Source organism: Aspergillus fumigatus, chromosome 4 (assembly GCF_000002655.1).
Source record: "Aspergillus fumigatus Af293 chromosome 4, whole genome shotgun sequence".
Taxonomy (NCBI): domain Eukaryota; kingdom Fungi; phylum Ascomycota; class Eurotiomycetes; order Eurotiales; family Aspergillaceae; genus Aspergillus; species Aspergillus fumigatus.
Genome location: NC_007197.1, coordinates 2,133,953 through 2,150,067, shown reverse-complemented (window position 1 = coordinate 2,150,067; position 16,115 = coordinate 2,133,953). Strand labels below are relative to the sequence as shown.

The following is a 16,115-nucleotide window of genomic DNA, read 5'->3' as shown; positions in this document are numbered from 1 at the left end:
CCAAGAAGTGATGAGTGTCCATACCGATACCACCACTAAACGCGTCGACGCGCTACGTGACGCCTCCTTATCGGACAAGCCGACATTTTCCCGTCCTGGGAACCTCTCTCAACACTTGTAGTGTGTTTCCATCTGACTGCTTTCTGACATCCTCAGTATGGATTATACATCTTCTTAATTATCACATTACACCAACCGATCATTTATTTTCCGTCAGAATGGCCAGAGGAGCTGGTGCCGCATCCTCTCCCACCACAGGGACACCTCCCTCCGGAGCGCTGAAACGATCCACCTCCAGCACACAAAACATGAAGAACCAGCGGTCTATTCTGGGTTTCTTTCAGAAATCCTCACCATTGACGCCATCTGGTACTCGTAACGCAGATCCTGCTTCGTCTCCTGCAGAGAGGGCATCTGAAAAGCGCGAGGCGAATTCCGGCAAAGCGACATCGAAGAGTGAGAAGAGCGTACCGAGATTCACACAGAACTTGACTCCTGTCCCAAGTAGCGACTTGGTTGTGCCTGAGGAAGATGAGGATAAAACTCAGGTATGCTGATATTTCAGATGCGGCACTGTATGCGAGGTTGTCAGGTTGCTAACTGTGCTTGTGCAAACAGGATCTAGAAAAGAAGACTGCTTCGCCGTCCCGTCGGGTAAGACTATTTGTGCAATCGTATATGCGGTCGATCCTGGTGATACCGGTCGCTAACTACGACCTATAGGCCAAGAAACAGATCAGCTATGTCGAATCCGATTCTGAGGGTGAAGACGACGATGATGTGATATTCGGGCCCAACAGACGAAACAATCGCGCCTCTAAAAGACGCAAGGTTTCCCCAGAGAGCGAAGATGAATTCGAGCAAGGTGATGAGGTTGGCTATTCTGATGATGGTTCGTCGCATGATAGCTCTACGGCCGTTGTTGGCTTGCGGACTAACAGACTAGTAGAGATGGACGACTTTATCGTAGCGGACGACTCCGATGAGGAAGCTAAACCATCCAAGAAGCGTAAGAGGCCGTCAAATGCGACGACTCGCAAGGCGTCCTCTCCTCCCGCTCCTCCTTCTCCAGTAGAAGACCTCGACTTGGGTGTTCCAGACGCCTCCTCAGGCACAGCTCTGAAGTGGACCTATGATCCTGAGAATCTTGAACCCCGCCAGAACCGGGAAATACAAGCTACACAGAAAAGTAACGCCGCTCCTGCCAAGCAGAAAGTGCATCTCAAGGAGCCTGAAGAGCGCTATCCTTGGCTCGCAAGCATTCGGGACATTGAAGGACACCCACCAGATCACCCCGACTATGACCCTCGTACTATATATATACCCCCACTGGCTTGGGCAAAGTTTTCTCCTTTTGAGAAGCAGTACTGGGAGATCAAGCAAAAGTTCTGGGACACAATTGTCTTTTTCAAGAAAGGCAAATTCTACGAGCTGTATGAGAACGACGCCACCATCGGTCACCAATTATTTGATCTAAAGCTCACGGATCGTGTTAACATGCGGATGGTCGGTGTGCCCGAGATGAGCTTAGATCACTGGGCCAATCAATTCGTGGCCAAAGGTTTCAAGATTGCCCGCGTGGACCAGTCTGAATCTGCATTGGGTAAAGAAATGCGTGAGCGAGACGGAAAGAAGGCTGGCGGGAAAGAAGACAAGATTATAAAGAGAGAATTATCCTGCGTCCTTACAGCAGGCACATTGGTTGAAGGCTCTATGCTGCAGGATGATATGTCCACCTATTGCGTTGCGATCAAGGAAGCCATTGTAGACGACCGCCCTGCTTTTGGGCTTGCGTTCGTCGACACAGCGACAGGCCAATTCTCTCTGTCAGAATTCGTGGACGATGTTGACATGACCAAGTTCGAGACATTCGTCGCACAAACTCGTCCCCAGGAATTGCTTCTGGAGAAGTCCACGATTTCTCAGAAAGCTCTACGCATTCTGAAAAACAACACTGGTCCCACCACCATCTGGAATCACTTGAAACCTGGAAAAGAGTTTTGGGAAGCAGATATAACTGTGAAGGAGCTCGATGCTAGCGAATATTTTGTCTCTCAAGATGACGATAACTTACAAGCGTGGCCGGAGACTCTGCGAGAGGCTCGAGACAAGGAAATGGTTATGTCTGCGTTTGGAGCCTTGGTCCAATATCTCAGGGTGCTGAAACTCGACCGCGATCTGATCACCATAGGTAACTTCTCATGGTATGACCCTATCAGGAAAGCCTCCAGCTTGGTCCTTGATGGTCAAACTCTGATCAACATGGAAATATTCGCCAACTCATTTGATGGTGGCTCAGAGGGGACACTCTTCCAGCTTCTGAATCGCTGCATCACCCCTTTCGGCAAGCGTATGTTCAAGCAATGGGTTTGTCATCCATTGATGGATGCAAAGAAGATCAATGCGAGGTTGGACGCAGTTGATGCCCTGAATGCTGATTCAAGCGTTCGAGACCAGTTCTCTTCCCAGCTGACCAAGATGCCTGATCTCGAGCGGCTTATCTCCCGTATCCATGCAGCCAACTGCAAAGCACAAGATTTTGTGCGTGTGCTGGAAGGATTCGAGCAGATTGAATACACTATCACTCTCCTCAAGGATAACGGCTCTTCGAGTGAAGGAGTCATTGGGCAACTGATTAGCGGGATGCCCGACTTGAGTTCCCTGCTGGAATATTGGAAAACAGCTTTCGACCGCACTAAGGCGAAGGAAAATGGCATCCTGGTTCCTAAACCAGGTGTTGAGGAAGACTTCGACACCTCCCAGGAGCGTATTGAACAATTGCACCGGGATCTTGACAATCTCCTCAAACGCCAACGGCGTGAGCTGGGGTCCACAGCCATATGCTATCGTGACAACGGAAAAGAAATCTATCAACTCGAGGTGCCGATCAAGGTGAAGAATATCCCTAAGAATTGGGACCAGATGTCCGCCACGAAACAGGTGAAGCGTTACTACTTTCCTGAACTGAGGTCTCTTATTCGCAAATTGCAAGAAGCCCAGGAAACGCACAGTCAGATCGTCAAGGAAGTTGCCGGTCGATTCTACGCACGATTCGATGAGAACTACACGACATGGCTTGCAGCTGTCCGAATCATCTCACAACTGGATTGTCTGATAAGTTTGGCCAAAGCCTCGTCGTCCCTGGGTCACCCAAGCTGCCGCCCTGTGTTCGTCGAAGACGAACGCAGTGTGCTTGAATTTGAGGAGTTGCGGCACCCATGCCTTCTGTCGTCAGTGGAGGACTTTATTCCCAATGACGTGCGTCTGGGAGGCGAAGTGCCGAATATCAATCTCCTCACCGGTGCTAATGCTGCCGGAAAATCCACGGTTCTTCGAATGGTAAGCACGCAAAAATGACCAACTTTTTCTAAAGAAAATGGACTAACTGTTCTCGCTGCTCTAGACATGTATCGCCGTTATCATGGCTCAAATCGGCTGTTACCTGCCCTGCCGGTCCGCTCGGTTGACACCTGTTGATCGTATCATGTCCCGTTTAGGTGCGAATGACAACATCTTTGCAGCCCAGTCCACATTCTTCGTGGAGCTTTCAGAGACGAAGAAGATACTCTCTGAAGCTACACCAAGATCGCTCGTCATTCTCGATGAGCTTGGCCGTGGAACTAGTTCTTATGACGGGGTCGCTGTTGCTCAGGCAGTGCTGCATCATGTCGCCACTCATATTGGAGCAATGGGCTTCTTTGCGACTCACTATCATTCTCTCGCTGCGGAATTCGATGGTCACCCTGAGATCACGCCCAAACGCATGAAAATACATGTCGATGATGAGGAAAGACGTATCACTTTCTTGTACAAACTGGAGGACGGCGTCGCTGAAGGTAGCTTTGGTATGCACTGCGCGTCCATGTGTGGTATTCCCAACAAGGTTATCGAAAGAGCCGAAGTTGCCGCCAAGCAGTGGGAGCACACAAGTCGCCTCAAGGAAAGCCTCGAGCGCCGGAAGGGTGGCGGGTTTATTGGCTTGGGATGGTGGAGTGACGTCGCCTGGGCTCTTCGCGAGACCCCTGCTGACACTCCCAGCAGCGAGAGTGTGTCCGATTTGAGTCTTGAGGTACTCCGCAAAGCTATCGAAGCTCTTTGAGTTATCGGAAGTGGAGATCATGGCGGAGGCTCCAGTGGACGTTTCTTGTCAAGGGATTGTTGCCATTTGCTTCGTCAAGGGTTCTAGTGGGAGTATGGCGCTGGGGTTATTCTTATTATATGGACTTCGACAGTTCCAACAATGAGGTCAGCAAGCTTTTCGGGATATATAATACTGAATGTTAGATAATCATAGACCATGATTGAAAAGTGGTATCAAATGATGGACATTTAGTTACGGTATATTTCAGAGAACATGTTTGTGTCGCAAGACCGAGGACCCTTTATTTTCATCTTGTCTCTTAAAGGCCCGAGCACTTAAGAACTTACGAAGATAGTACTTCAATTAGAAAACGGAATGGTATGGACTATTCGGAGTATCTTTCTCATCTAGCTAAGCAGAAGGACGAATGCAATATCTCATAGAAGTCCACACCCCAAGGGCTGAAAGGAACAGTCATCGATCAAAAGAAAAGGGCGTAAATGAAGAAACAATGATCATAAGCCATTTCCACTTGAGTTTTGTCATGCCATCAGTCATTAAGATGAGAACGCTGGAATCTATGCGGTGTGGTCCTCCGCCTTCACGACCCCCTGAGCAGCATCCAAAGCGTCGAGCTCTGCGTCGAGGTCTGCCTCATCCATGACCTCGTCAAGCTCAGCTTTGACCGTGAGCTCCGAGTCATCATTGCCTTCCTCCATTGGTTCATTCTTGACGATGCCTTTGGGTTTGGAAGGTTCGGGTTTGACTTTGGAGGCACTGTTTCTGTCAAGTAATGTCATGAGTTTAGCAATCTCCAATGTGGTAATCGAACAAGATAGAGCGGAAGACCCAAGTAACGTACCCATTCTCGACACTGTCAGCACCAGCCTTAGCATCCGTCCCCTTCTTCACAGGCGCCTTTCTCTGCCGCTTGGGCTTGGTCGGCGTTGCAGCTTCCTCGCCATCGGCACCACCATCCTCCGCATCTGTAGCACCGGCAGCCTTCTTACGCTTAGCCTGTCCTTTCTTGGGTGTAGCCGTTGCAGACTTCGAGGACGAGGCTTCGCCGGCAGCAGACGAGCCATTCCCGGTGCTGTTGTCGGGGTTGAGCTCGGTGAGCTTGCGTTTGGCTTTGTTGAACATGACGTTCGCGGAGCCAGCTGTGTAGCCGCCCTTGCTGGCGAGCTTTTCGTAGTCGATCTAGGTGGTTGTTAGCTACGTGGCTCGTGGGGTCTAGGGATTCATGGGCGGGTGTGTACCTTGTATTGGTCTGTAATGCAGAGAAAGCCTAGGATGAGGATCTTGGCTTCGGCGGCGGAGAGGCCCAAGATACCCTCGGGTTTGGCTTTTGCTGGGGATGCCATGTTTGTTGTTGGAGAGGTAAATTGTCGAGAAAGTAGTGAGTTGTTCTGTACAGTGAGGGGAAAAGTATGGAGGCTGGAGGAGAAATAGGAGGCGCACGATGATAAAGGAGGTTGTAGGAGGGAAAGTGAGAGAGGAGAGTAGAAGTAGCAGTAGATATAGTGACAGTGAGAGGGCGTGTGAGTAATTTAGAACAGTACGATGAAGAGAAGCACAGTGTCAGACGCAACACAAGTCAGATAAAGGGAAATGTGAGGCGAGGGTGAGAAGTGTCTGTGTCGTCGTGTGAATATTGATGAAGTGAGAATAGATTCCAGTCTCCAGGTCCCGCACTAACGATCGACATTTGCCTTCTGAGTGTTTCAGAAGTGCATGGAGAATCCTCTAAGGTACGAGGAATATGCTAGGGAATTTGACTGTATGTGTTGCTTTCTTTTCAGCTTTGGGGTTTTCTAGCCTCGCCTTGGCCGTGGTGAGGTCTGAATCTGCTTATATACATGTTCCCACAGTTCAGGATAAAATGTGGAGGACTCTTTCCCTGGTTGACTCTTTTCAGCCGTGTAGAATTGCCTTAATGTCCTACCTGCCCACCAAGGTAGAGGAGCTGGGTTTGTATTTCGGAAGCTTACTGGCCGTAACACGGCCTTGTCACGAACCAGGTCTCCCAATCGCACCTCAGTTTGCCTCGGGATCGTCGTAAACTTCATAGTATTGATATATAACGTGGCTGTCGGAGGTAGATTCTTTGCATACTGTAGGGTCTGCTCCCGTGAACGACGAGCAAAGACTGGAAGCGCGAGGTGTACAAAGTTCACAAACGGGGCAGAAGTGTACGCAACGAAGAGCATCGGTAACGCGCCACCGACAACCACTATTAGAAGTTAGCCCACAATATTTCAGCTCGGGGATTCCCACAACGTACCAGCCGGTGCTATATACCATGGGTAGTCGTCAGAGAAAAAGGCTGGAGCCACGACAAGGCAAGAGACACCAAAGAGGAATATCGTCGTGATTCGCAACATGCCCAGGAATATGACCTTTCCCGTCCCGCCATGATAGATCAATATCCGTTCTGGAGGACCTATGAGCTTGCTTTTAGCATCATATGCAGAACATCTGTTGAACTTGGTCCAGGGTATCGCTACCTCGTCTGATGGTGGTCTTTGCGTGTGTCGTCGGGGAGTTCGTGGAAGCACTGGAGCCTGTCAAGCTGCCACTGTTCTCCTTTGAGTTCACGGCAGATGATCCATTTCCTTTAAATGCGTTCTGAGTCGTCTTGAACCGAGTAAATAATCTGCTTCTAAGATCTCTCTGCACGGATCGGGGAAGCGCTGCGCGCAATTGTGGGTGGAAAAAGCATTGGAACCTCATATTGAGAATCTGTGAAATATCCCATCAATTGCTATGACTGGATGAAGAATGATAGGAAGCAGTCCCGAACAACTGCCAGTTTCGATGATTGAACAGAACTTCGAGGGAATGACGGAATGACTGCACGGGTGATCTCCGCAACGGGCCTTATCTAATTTACCGCCAGCCGACTTATTCAGGCCTTCTTGGCGTTGATGGATTGTGCTCCTTGCTTTGTCTCGATTGCTTGCAATTTCCTCGACCAGATGTCTTCTGCTGCCCAATGTCGGATCTGTGAGAGTATCTGGGCTTCCTGACGCTGGCAACTCTCCAGCATACCGGAAATAGTTCAAGGTCGATGATCACTTGCCATGAAAGCCTGCTAGCATCACCCTATAGTCGCCATGGTTCCGGCTTACGGTGGCCTTGTTCGTTGGCTACGTACGATATGCCTCACCCTGCCGATTCTGCTACTCCCGGCAGTAGCGTACCAGTCGATCTCAGATGAAACCTTGAAATCCTTGCCACGACCGAAAAACGACTTCGATATCCACAACGGAGCACTACTGGCCCCTATACTGCGGCCCCGTGTCCCTGGCACGCTCGGCTCCACAGCTGTGCTCAATCACTTTGCGGATTTCTTCCGCACATCTCTGCCAAACTGGAAGATTGAGTTCCAGAACTCTACGTCTAAAACGCCCTTCTCTCATGGCAAGGAGGTTCCGTTCGTCAACTTCATCGCGTCGCGCGATCCTCCCTGGGCCGCGGTGGGCGACGTGGGCAGACTGACGCTCGTCGCACACTACGACAGCAAATACAAACCGGAGGGTTTTATTGGGGCCACCGATAGCGCAGCCCCGTGCGCGATAATCATGCACACGATGCGCAGCATCGACGCAGCCCTGTCGAAGAAGTGGGAGGCTATGCAGGCGCAGGGCCGAACAGATGCTTCCCTGGAAGATCAAAAGGGTATACAGGTGCTCTTCCTGGACGGCGAGGAGGCATTCGATCTCTGGACGGACACCGATTCGCTATATGGCGCGCGCGCTCTCGCCGAGCACTGGGACTCACAAGTCCACCCGGCCATGTCGGTCTACAAGACTCCGCTTTCGTCCATCTCGCTATTTGTACTGCTCGATCTACTGGGTAGCAAAAGCCCCTACATCCAGTCCTACTTTGCGACGACGCACTGGGCCTACCAGAAACTGGCCGCGCTCGAGAAGCGGCTCCGCGATCTGAAGCTATTCAAGTCGTCCTCAGGGGACGCGTCCGAGCGGCCGTGGTTCGCTGACGGCGCGAAGAACGAGCATCAGCTGACCACTGCCGGTAGCATACAAGATGACCATATCCCGTTCCTTGCGCGCGGCGTGGAAATCCTACACGTAATCGATGCTTCCCCTATGACAGGGTTCCCAAGTGTCTGGCATTCAATGGATGACGACGGTGAACATCTAGATCTGGACACGGTGGAAGACTGGAGCCTGCTCTTTACCGCATTTGCCGCCGAGTGGATGGAATTGGAAGGCTTCATGCCGGGGAGTGAGGCGCGGCTCAAGGAGAAGCGATCTCATTCGGAGAGGAAGACTGAATTGTGAGCCAGCCCATCATGACCTGTTTGTATCACAATAAATGTTACACAATGTACTATTCGTGTCATGGATTGCTATTATATTGAGCTTCGCTGACGTACAATTTGTCTGCCTAGCGTTTAAGGTCGGCGAGTTATACATATGTCAACAGTCCATCCTGTACTGAAGGAGCTTTGAGTGATATTCTACACCTCAACCTAGCAGATTTGCAGCTGGCCTGCATGAATGAATATTACCAGCCTATTTTACTTTTAGAAAAGATTGCCCAACATATACCCTGTCATCGCGACAAGGCCCCATGTTGGCTGGACCACCGTACGCAGAATCGCAGGACCCGGGCATACCCCTCGTAAGCCCCAGGCAAGACCAAACGCCACGGCCCCAGTCACAAACCTCCAGTCAATATCCGCCACAGTCAATGTAGGCAGTTTCCAGTTATCCGCCAAGGTAGGCTTCGCAGACTCCTCTCCCTTTTGTTTCTCTCCCTTCTTCTGTCCAGGCTTCACGGACAAGTAAGTCGCAAGCGACGGACCGATTCCAAACAGAATGATGAGCGCAAGTGAAGGATCCCAGCGAGCTGGATCGGTAAGCACGGCGAAAAAGCGGAGGACTTTTGCCGGATCAGCCATTCCAGAGATGAACAGTCCCAGGCCGAATTGCAGCCCGGCCAGGTACGAAAAGATCGTCCTCGACTTCTTCGACCGGTCCAGCACTCGTGGAACAATTACAAAGTTCGTCACGAGTGTCAGAGCGGTGGTGGTGACCATGAACGCGAGCTCCTCGGTCGACGGGTACACTGGGGTATAACAGGGTATTCCAGACGGGCAGGAAGGAATATTCTGGCCTCCGTTGACGAAATTTGCAGTCAGCAGGGCGGTGGTGAAGAAGATGGCTGTTGCGATGAGTGAGCGGGGCGACAGGCGCGAAAGACCGCAGAGCATGTGGCCTGATGTGCAGCCGCGACCATTCTAGTTCAATGTCCCTGTCAGCAAGCAGTCTCATCAAAGAGATCGTGGTGGGCGACTTACCTTTGTTCCCCAGCCCAGTAGGAACCCTATACCAAATGTGGACGCCACGGAAGCCCACGAGTTCGGCGCAGGTGGGTATGTTGGTATCAGGGACGGCGCGAACAGATAGATCGGGGCCACGCTGGAGACTAACCCTGCGATTATGGGGACATTATCACAACTGGGATTGAAAACGCATCCGGACAACAAGGACGAAATGCCAAAGACAGCTCCATTATGTAGAAGGAGGCCTGAGGAACTCTGGAAGAGCAGCAGAGCTCCGAGGGAGGTGTGGACGGGCGTGAACATTGCAACCGTTGGCCAGATTCAATCACTCTAGATTGTCGATTGAAATGAGGTCATTCCTTTCATACCACGAATTCAAAGGATGGATTCTCGAGTCCACTGTCGTAGACGTTTGGTAGATTCTCAAGGGATTCACCATGAAGAAGAGCAAATTCACAAAGCCGTAGATGCGCCATAGTCAGTTCCCGACACTCTTTTAAGATTTATTCGGCGATTGTCTTGCTCCCCCGTGAATGACGATTGTCAATGGTCCCCGAGCAACTTATTCAGTTTCCAAACCATGGATGATGGTTGGAGAAACCTCTCCACTGTCCGCAGGTCCCCGAACTGAAGCATCATGAATAACGATCGTCAAAGGGGCAGCATTCTGACTCCTAGCTACTTTGAGGACCAAAGACTTCAAGGTTTTAATAGTCGATAATTCCCCGAGAATACGAGAGGTTCTTTCTCTAATAAGATGCTTGGAGAAGGGCAGTCCGAGCACATCTCATTGTGAAGGTATTCCGGGAGTCGGGACTTTTACAGTAAGGTTTGGTCCCCGAACCGGACTTCATTGGAATGGCTTGTCTTCATCAAAATGATCGACATCTCCACTGAGCTGCTGGCTGGGAAACCTGTGCCTGGGAAAGATTAATAAGACAAAGAGCAGAGTAGGTCCGATGCAAGTTGTCTGTTCAGGACGAGTGTTTGTTAGCTCTCATGGTGATCAATAGTTGGTGCATAAGACCTACATGAGAGGCGCATATGACAGCCGCAATACTAACTGCTTACGAGCTATAGCCTAATTGTCGGCAAACACTGGCGCATATGTGAGCTGGGTTGTATTAATATTACATTGACTTTGAAGCACAGAACAACAAATCAACAATACAGACAACTTTATAATGATAAGTTAGCGGCCAAGACGTAAGGGCGAACGGAGAGACCAAGTCAAGTCATCTCCCCAATGTCTCCATTCATGCCACGCATGTTTCATACGAAGCGTCTCATGTTTTCGGGTGAGCGAATTGCTCATCTCCTTGATCGTGGAAGTCCATGCTAGAGGAGTTGGTGTCTCCAAACAAAGGGTTGTGAGGATGGTGGGAACTCCAACGATAGTCCGCAAGATTGCTGCATGTAAAGACCTAAACTTCGCATTAGTTACCTATTCTGTCTTGCTGTCAATCCATTTCAGACCCAGCCTTGTCACCAAGGAAGCGTCCTTGAGTACATGGAACGGTCGCTATCACCGAGGAGCTGAAGCTCTGGCTGGCTTAGACAAGCTCAGACGACGGTGGTATGGCGATTTCAAGCCATTGAAGCCAATGGGACGACACTTCAGGATCAATTAGATATATTTGCTTGCACTTGTATTTTTGCAGATAGTTGGCAAAGCATGGAGTGAAGGAATGTGAAATATAATGGTGGATAGAGACATGAACAGTATGACTAAGCAATACATAACACCGATGATCATCATCTGCCCTTGACATTGTCATCTCTTTTCCACTCATAATTATTGGCAAGTGTAGATTTCGACAGGGCACTTGAAGAATATGTAGCCCATGGAATGCCATCTGCAAACGCTCATGTGATGAATTTTCAGAGGCCCACAAGCAGTCCCCCTCCAGTTCATATGTGATAGCATCATGAAGCGCAGTCTGAACGGGGAACACAAACAACTACAGTCCAGTTCGACTAGCCATCAGGTTCTCGAGGATGGGAAGCCGTTACTATCTACGCTAGATGCGCCTGTCTCGCCACCTAGAAGGAAGGGTCGGAACAAGAAAGTTTCGGACGACCAGCCAGCACCTTCATTCTCGTCCGTGACGGCAGATTCAAAACTTCCCAGCTCTGAACCAAGCCTCGCAGCCATCGAAGCTGGCCTAGTAGAGGTAACAGACCACCTCAAGATCTTTTCCTCCAGACTTGCGAGGTGTGCTCGTCCAGTATCACCCCAAGTGCCTCGGCTGCCGATCAGAGACTGGGTAGAGCTGTATGAACGAAACCTGCATCCAAACGGCCGACACTTTGTGATTCATCAACACGATCACCCCATCGCAGGACCGCACTATGACCTGCGACTACAGTTTTCGGAGACGAGCTCTGTCAGCTGGTCGATCATGTACGGATTACCCGGTGATCCCAACAGCCGGCGGTTGAACCGGAATGCGACTGAGACGCGGGTACATTGTTTTTGGGTATGTTGGCTCTTAGTGAGGCATGTTGCATTGCATTAATCTGACAGCCGTTGAACCTACAGAACCACCTAATTGAGACAGCATCCGCAAACACAGGTAGCATGATCATCTGGGACACGGGGGAATACGAGATTCTTCCTTCCCAGTCCGCGCGGGAAATAGTTGAAACAGACGATTCCCGGTCAGAACTCTCTGACTCATCACTTCATTCCCATGTATATAAGAAGACTGAAAGTGAGAAACTGCGCGAGGCTTTTCGCAACGTAAGTGACATGACCCTCCCTCAGCCCTGACGATAACTGATCACGAACAGAATAAAATCCGCCTCCGACTTCATGGAACGCGTCTTCCGGAAAACTATACCATCATCCTCCGGCTAGACAAGAATTTTGACTTTGCAAAGCCGTCTACACGGATTCCTCGAAAGAGACGTAGACGGACTATTCGTTCATCAACAACCCGTCCGGAGCCTAGCACCTCCTCAGACTCCGAAATTCCAGACAGGGAACCTCAGGATCAATCTGTAGACGCAGATGCAGACACCATGGCCTCCCATTCCGAACCAGAGAGCGCCATAGACCGTCAGATCCGGATGAACAATGCTTATCCCGGTTCCACCAACACGATCGGCTCCATCCACCAGCGACGATGGTTTGCCACACTGGACCGTGTGAACTCTGGGTTTGTGCCTGAGCATGAATCAGCTGAATCTGGGTCAGGAAAGAAGAGGTGGGTGCGTAAGCGGAACCTGCGGACTGGACAGGAACTAGGGTTCGAGCCGTTCTATGTTCGTGGGCCTGAAGTTGAAAGGAGTGTGGTCACAGGGAGGCTGGGGAAGGATGTATTGGAGGATGAAGGTGTGAAACATTTTGTACCGAGACGGGGGTGGAGGGCCGTTGTCGAGTAGGATTTTCTGGGTCCCTCGACCTACAGTTGAACAGGACTCTGGGGCAAAGCATTTCATTCCTGCTGATCGAAACCTATCCGGACTACACGAACAATCATCCAACAAAGACCTGCACAAGGACCTCATTGCTCCAACCACTATCCAATCCCATCGCCTTCCACGCCGCCTGAACATCAACCGCTAGAACCTTAGCATGGGCACCTCCTTCCTTCCAGACCGTCTTTCTTGGCACAGCCCGGCCACGGATAGTCACCATGAAATTTCGAGCAATACTCCAATTCTGCAGATCAGAAAAGTAGATACCCAGAGTCCCCAGACCTTTGAGGCTGACGTCGAAACGCAGCCGGCCGTTCTCCGCCATGATGATATCACTGTTCGTCACGGCAGCTGCACCAGTCATCTTACCCAGCAAACCCAAGATAGCGACATGGGTGAGCCTGGAGCCGTCCGCATTGCAGCCTCTACTCCCTCTGAGGGTAAAGGATTTGGTCGGGTAGGCCGTGAGAATCTCCCATTCTTTCTGCTCGAGTACAACGGATACGAGGGCCTTGTCGTCGGAGGGATGTATCGGCTCGGTGATTTTACCGCTTGTGTGCGCGCGGATAATGTACTGGCCATCTGAGCCTGCGTGAATGCCCGGGAAATCGCGCAAGGGTACGATGCAAGATGATCCCGCGGCGTGGATGTTGAACAGTCCCAGAATGCCGCTGCCTGTCTTGGCCCACCCAGTGTATGTGCCGATGCGGAGGACGTTGCCTTCGTTGTAATCGTGGTACATGTCTAGCGTGCGTCCCACGATACTAGGTCTGAGGATGACTGTTGATCCATGAATAGTGGGCGCGGTCATCTGGTTGATGACCGGTAGGCCATGTTTGCCGGGCTCGTCGGTGATGTATATCGGACCGCCCGAGAGGCATCGTGCAGCTGCATGGAACGAAGCGTAGGGATGGCACGTCTGGAACATGTCCCAATCTGGCAGAACATTGAGGTACCGTGTCAAGAGGGCATTGTGTGCGTTGCAAAATACATGCCATGTGTGAGATGCCGGGATCTCCGGGAAGAAGTCATCTGAGTTGCGCAGAGCAATTTGAGGCTTGTTCGTTGGGAGATGGGAATGAAAGATGGCTTGCGGTATCATGGACATGCACGAGATTGCCCTTGTACTGAAGTGATTCAGTGAGGAAATGGACCATGCGTCCTGGTAAGCGTTCATAAACCGTCTGCGGTCCTCGGGGTCTTTCAGCAGATCAAGATAGAATTGAGCGTCTGTTTTGACCGAATCAACACCAACAGATGATAGAAAGCTGTAGAAATCATCATAAAAGCGCTGTATATCTTCAGGATCAATAGCCAGCAATGACCCCTTCTCAGAGGCGTGCGCAACGGTCCCTCCTGTGGCCGGATCTGTAATCTGCACCTCTTTGGTCTTGTAGGCTCGGGCAAGATCCCCGTTGGGCGAGATTCCACCCCAGTATCCAAAGAGGGCATGCCAGACTGCGATATGCTGAATATTCCGATGCTTCTGGCGGATGGTCTCTATGCCTCGTTTAAATCCCTGTGGGAAGGCTTTGGAATCTGCCTCAAACCGTGTCCACGCCCTGTTGAACTGTGACTCGCCTTCGTTGTCGAGAGTCTGCCAATTGTCATCTATAAACAGATTTTGAATTTCGATTCCCTTCTCCTTCAAGGAGTTAAGAGCGAAAAGGATGTTTTCTTCGGTCAGGTTCTGTCCCAGCCCGTTCCAAGTACAGTAACCCAACCCATCATACCACTCTGACATCCATTGCGCCTGAGGGTCCTTTTCGACCACCACAATATCGTTGTCCATGGGCGAGACTGGAGTCGGTGATCGATCAGACAATCCCTCCGTAGCGTACGGCCTGACCATTTTCCGAGCTTCGTATATTACAGCGCTCATTGCTACCTCGAAATCATCAGCGGCGGAAGCAAGAACTTGGAACTTGCTTGCTTCAGTGTGATCAGACTTGGCCTTAATCACGACTTCCCCTTTCTCGTTCGAAGCAAGCACAGTCAGGACATCGCTAATCCCCGAGACCGCCAGAAGAACCAAATGAGAACCGTCAGTCCGCAGGAAGGAACATAATACGGCATCCTCTGTCAAGCTGAAATTCTTCTTCCCATGTCTAGGCCCAAGCCATGGAATCCATACCCGTACTAGGGCAAAATAACGAGCGATTGAGGATGGTTTGCCCAAAGAGACTCGCCTGAGCCCCGACTCGCCCTCTTTGGCGGCTTCTACTGATCCAGAAAGGCTCCACAAAAGAGATGCAGGGGCCTCACTCGTACGCGATTCGACCTCGACATCAGTCGAGAGATTATCAAAGAACTTGTCAAATCCCACTCTCTCTGAAGCTCTTGACGTACTTCCATGTGTCATCGCAGAAGGACTATACGACGGTGCCCGAGCGGGATCCATAGTAACAGATGGAGAAACACCCGAGTCAAACTGGGATTCCCGTGCCGCAAATACCAGCTCCCCGTCATTAATATGACGTTGTTGATTCACCCATTGCCATTCAGCCTCTGGAGTGGCTCGAAATCGAACTGTGAAGTGCACATAGCCCGCGGTAGCAGGGAGGGTGATTTCCTCGGAGAAGACATACCGACGGTACTTGTAATCTTCCTCGTCCCCGTTCATCAAGGGAGCTACGATGGGCTCACATCTCTTCAGTGGGAGAGCCGACCATTCAGAGCTACCGAGATTATGCCAAATCTGGGCCTCCCATGGCTGTTCTGGGAATAAGCTGCTTGACTCAATTACCACAGTAAAGCGAAGCTATTGTCCATTAGTTCATTTGTTTGGTAGTTATAAAACGGACAAGAAGAAAATAGTTCTCCGCAAGCTTTAGATGAACACAAAACCAAAGGCAATAGCTCACCGTATCATCCTTTTCCGACTGCAATGCCTTCTGTACCCTTGGTATACCAGTGACCTGCCCCAAAGGCGGATAGCACGTCACACGTGCAAACAAACTCATTTGCGCGGGACGGTAGAATTGAAGCTGTGACGGCATCTGATGGCGACCCGGTCCGATAATGGGCCGAGTCGATGTATTCCTTGTGCTGACCTGCATCTCAAGAGTAGACTGGGCGGCTCGGGAATATCAAGACAAGAATGAAACTAAGCAGTGGAGAAGCATCACTGCTTTTGCAGTAGTACGAAGTAGTGTGAAGAGGACCCATTTTCCAGGAAGGGTGCAAATCAGGAGAGAGGGATCCTGGACGGTCATGGCGTTATGATGCATGATGAGCTGTTGTGCGGCGGTGGCGTGTTGCGGGCAAGATGAGGGGAAGGTGCAGAGCGACGCCCCT

General features: G+C 50.8%; 7 protein-coding genes across 7 annotated transcripts; 3 read left to right on the top strand and 4 right to left on the bottom strand.

Moving 5' to 3' along the window:
- Window positions 1-79: 79 nt before the first annotated feature.
- AFUA_4G08300 (mismatch repair ATPase MSH6) lies at window positions 80-4,391 on the top strand. Its single transcript, XM_077804601.1, has 5 exons — window positions 80-548; window positions 619-654; window positions 724-892; window positions 950-3,339; window positions 3,404-4,391. The coding sequence occupies exons 1-5, from the start codon at window positions 219-221 to the stop codon at window positions 4,097-4,099; spliced, it is 3,621 nt and encodes a 1,206-aa protein (XP_077660747.1). The 5' UTR covers window positions 80-218; the 3' UTR covers window positions 4,100-4,391.
- A 268-nt stretch (window positions 4,392-4,659) lies between these two features.
- AFUA_4G08295 (putative histone h1.3.) lies at window positions 4,660-5,445 on the bottom strand (the record flags this gene model as incomplete). The annotated part of the gene is made up of 3 exons (XM_746903.1): window positions 4,660-4,864; window positions 4,944-5,281; window positions 5,341-5,445. 3 exons carry the CDS (start codon window positions 5,443-5,445, stop codon window positions 4,660-4,662), a joined length of 648 nt encoding a protein of 215 aa, XP_751996.1.
- A 450-nt stretch (window positions 5,446-5,895) lies between these two features.
- Window positions 5,896-6,814, bottom strand: AFUA_4G08290 (uncharacterized protein; the record flags this gene model as incomplete). The annotated part of the gene is made up of 3 exons (XM_746904.2): window positions 5,896-6,314; window positions 6,366-6,515; window positions 6,589-6,814. 3 exons carry the CDS (start codon window positions 6,812-6,814, stop codon window positions 5,896-5,898), a joined length of 795 nt encoding a protein of 264 aa, XP_751997.2.
- Window positions 6,815-7,031: 217 nt separating this feature from the next.
- Window positions 7,032-8,505, top strand: AFUA_4G08280 (glutaminyl-peptide cyclotransferase family protein; the record flags this gene model as incomplete). Its single annotated transcript, XM_746905.2, has 2 exons — window positions 7,032-8,384; window positions 8,499-8,505. Exons 1-2 carry the CDS (start codon window positions 7,198-7,200, stop codon window positions 8,503-8,505), a joined length of 1,194 nt encoding a protein of 397 aa, XP_751998.2. The 5' UTR covers window positions 7,032-7,197.
- Window positions 8,506-8,633: 128 nt separating this feature from the next.
- On the bottom strand, window positions 8,634-10,982 carry AFUA_4G08270 (YeeE/YedE family protein; the record flags this gene model as incomplete). Its single annotated transcript, XM_746906.2, has 3 exons — window positions 10,872-10,982; window positions 9,411-10,819; window positions 8,634-9,350 (listed from the first exon to the last, which is right to left on the bottom strand). The coding sequence occupies exons 2-3, from the start codon at window positions 9,696-9,698 to the stop codon at window positions 8,634-8,636; spliced, it is 1,005 nt and encodes a 334-aa protein (XP_751999.1). The 5' UTR covers window positions 9,699-10,819; window positions 10,872-10,982.
- Window positions 10,983-11,323: 341 nt separating this feature from the next.
- AFUA_4G08260 (uncharacterized protein) lies at window positions 11,324-12,782 on the top strand (the record flags this gene model as incomplete). Its single annotated transcript, XM_746907.2, has 3 exons — window positions 11,324-11,860; window positions 11,938-12,138; window positions 12,189-12,782. The coding sequence occupies 3 exons, from the start codon at window positions 11,324-11,326 to the stop codon at window positions 12,780-12,782; spliced, it is 1,332 nt and encodes a 443-aa protein (XP_752000.2).
- A 94-nt stretch (window positions 12,783-12,876) lies between these two features.
- Window positions 12,877-15,985, bottom strand: AFUA_4G08250 (putative raffinose synthase protein Sip1; the record flags this gene model as incomplete). The annotated part of the gene is made up of 2 exons (XM_746908.3): window positions 15,683-15,985; window positions 12,877-15,579 (listed from the first exon to the last, which is right to left on the bottom strand). Exons 1-2 carry the CDS (start codon window positions 15,875-15,877, stop codon window positions 12,877-12,879), a joined length of 2,898 nt encoding a protein of 965 aa, XP_752001.2. The 5' UTR covers window positions 15,878-15,985.
- Window positions 15,986-16,115: the final 130 nt, after the last annotated feature.

Excerpts from the sequence above, each read along its gene's own strand:
- AFUA_4G08300 (XM_077804601.1), top strand. The coding sequence starts at position 219 with ATGGCCAGAGGAGCTGGTGCCGCATCCTCTCCCACCACAGGGACACCT. Across the intron at positions 655-723 it reads CTGCTTCGCCGTCCCGTCGG|GCCAAGAAACAGATCAGCTA; the intron begins GTAAGACTATTT and ends TACGACCTATAG. Across the intron at positions 893-949 it reads GGTTGGCTATTCTGATGATG|AGATGGACGACTTTATCGTA; the intron begins GTTCGTCGCATG and ends ACAGACTAGTAG.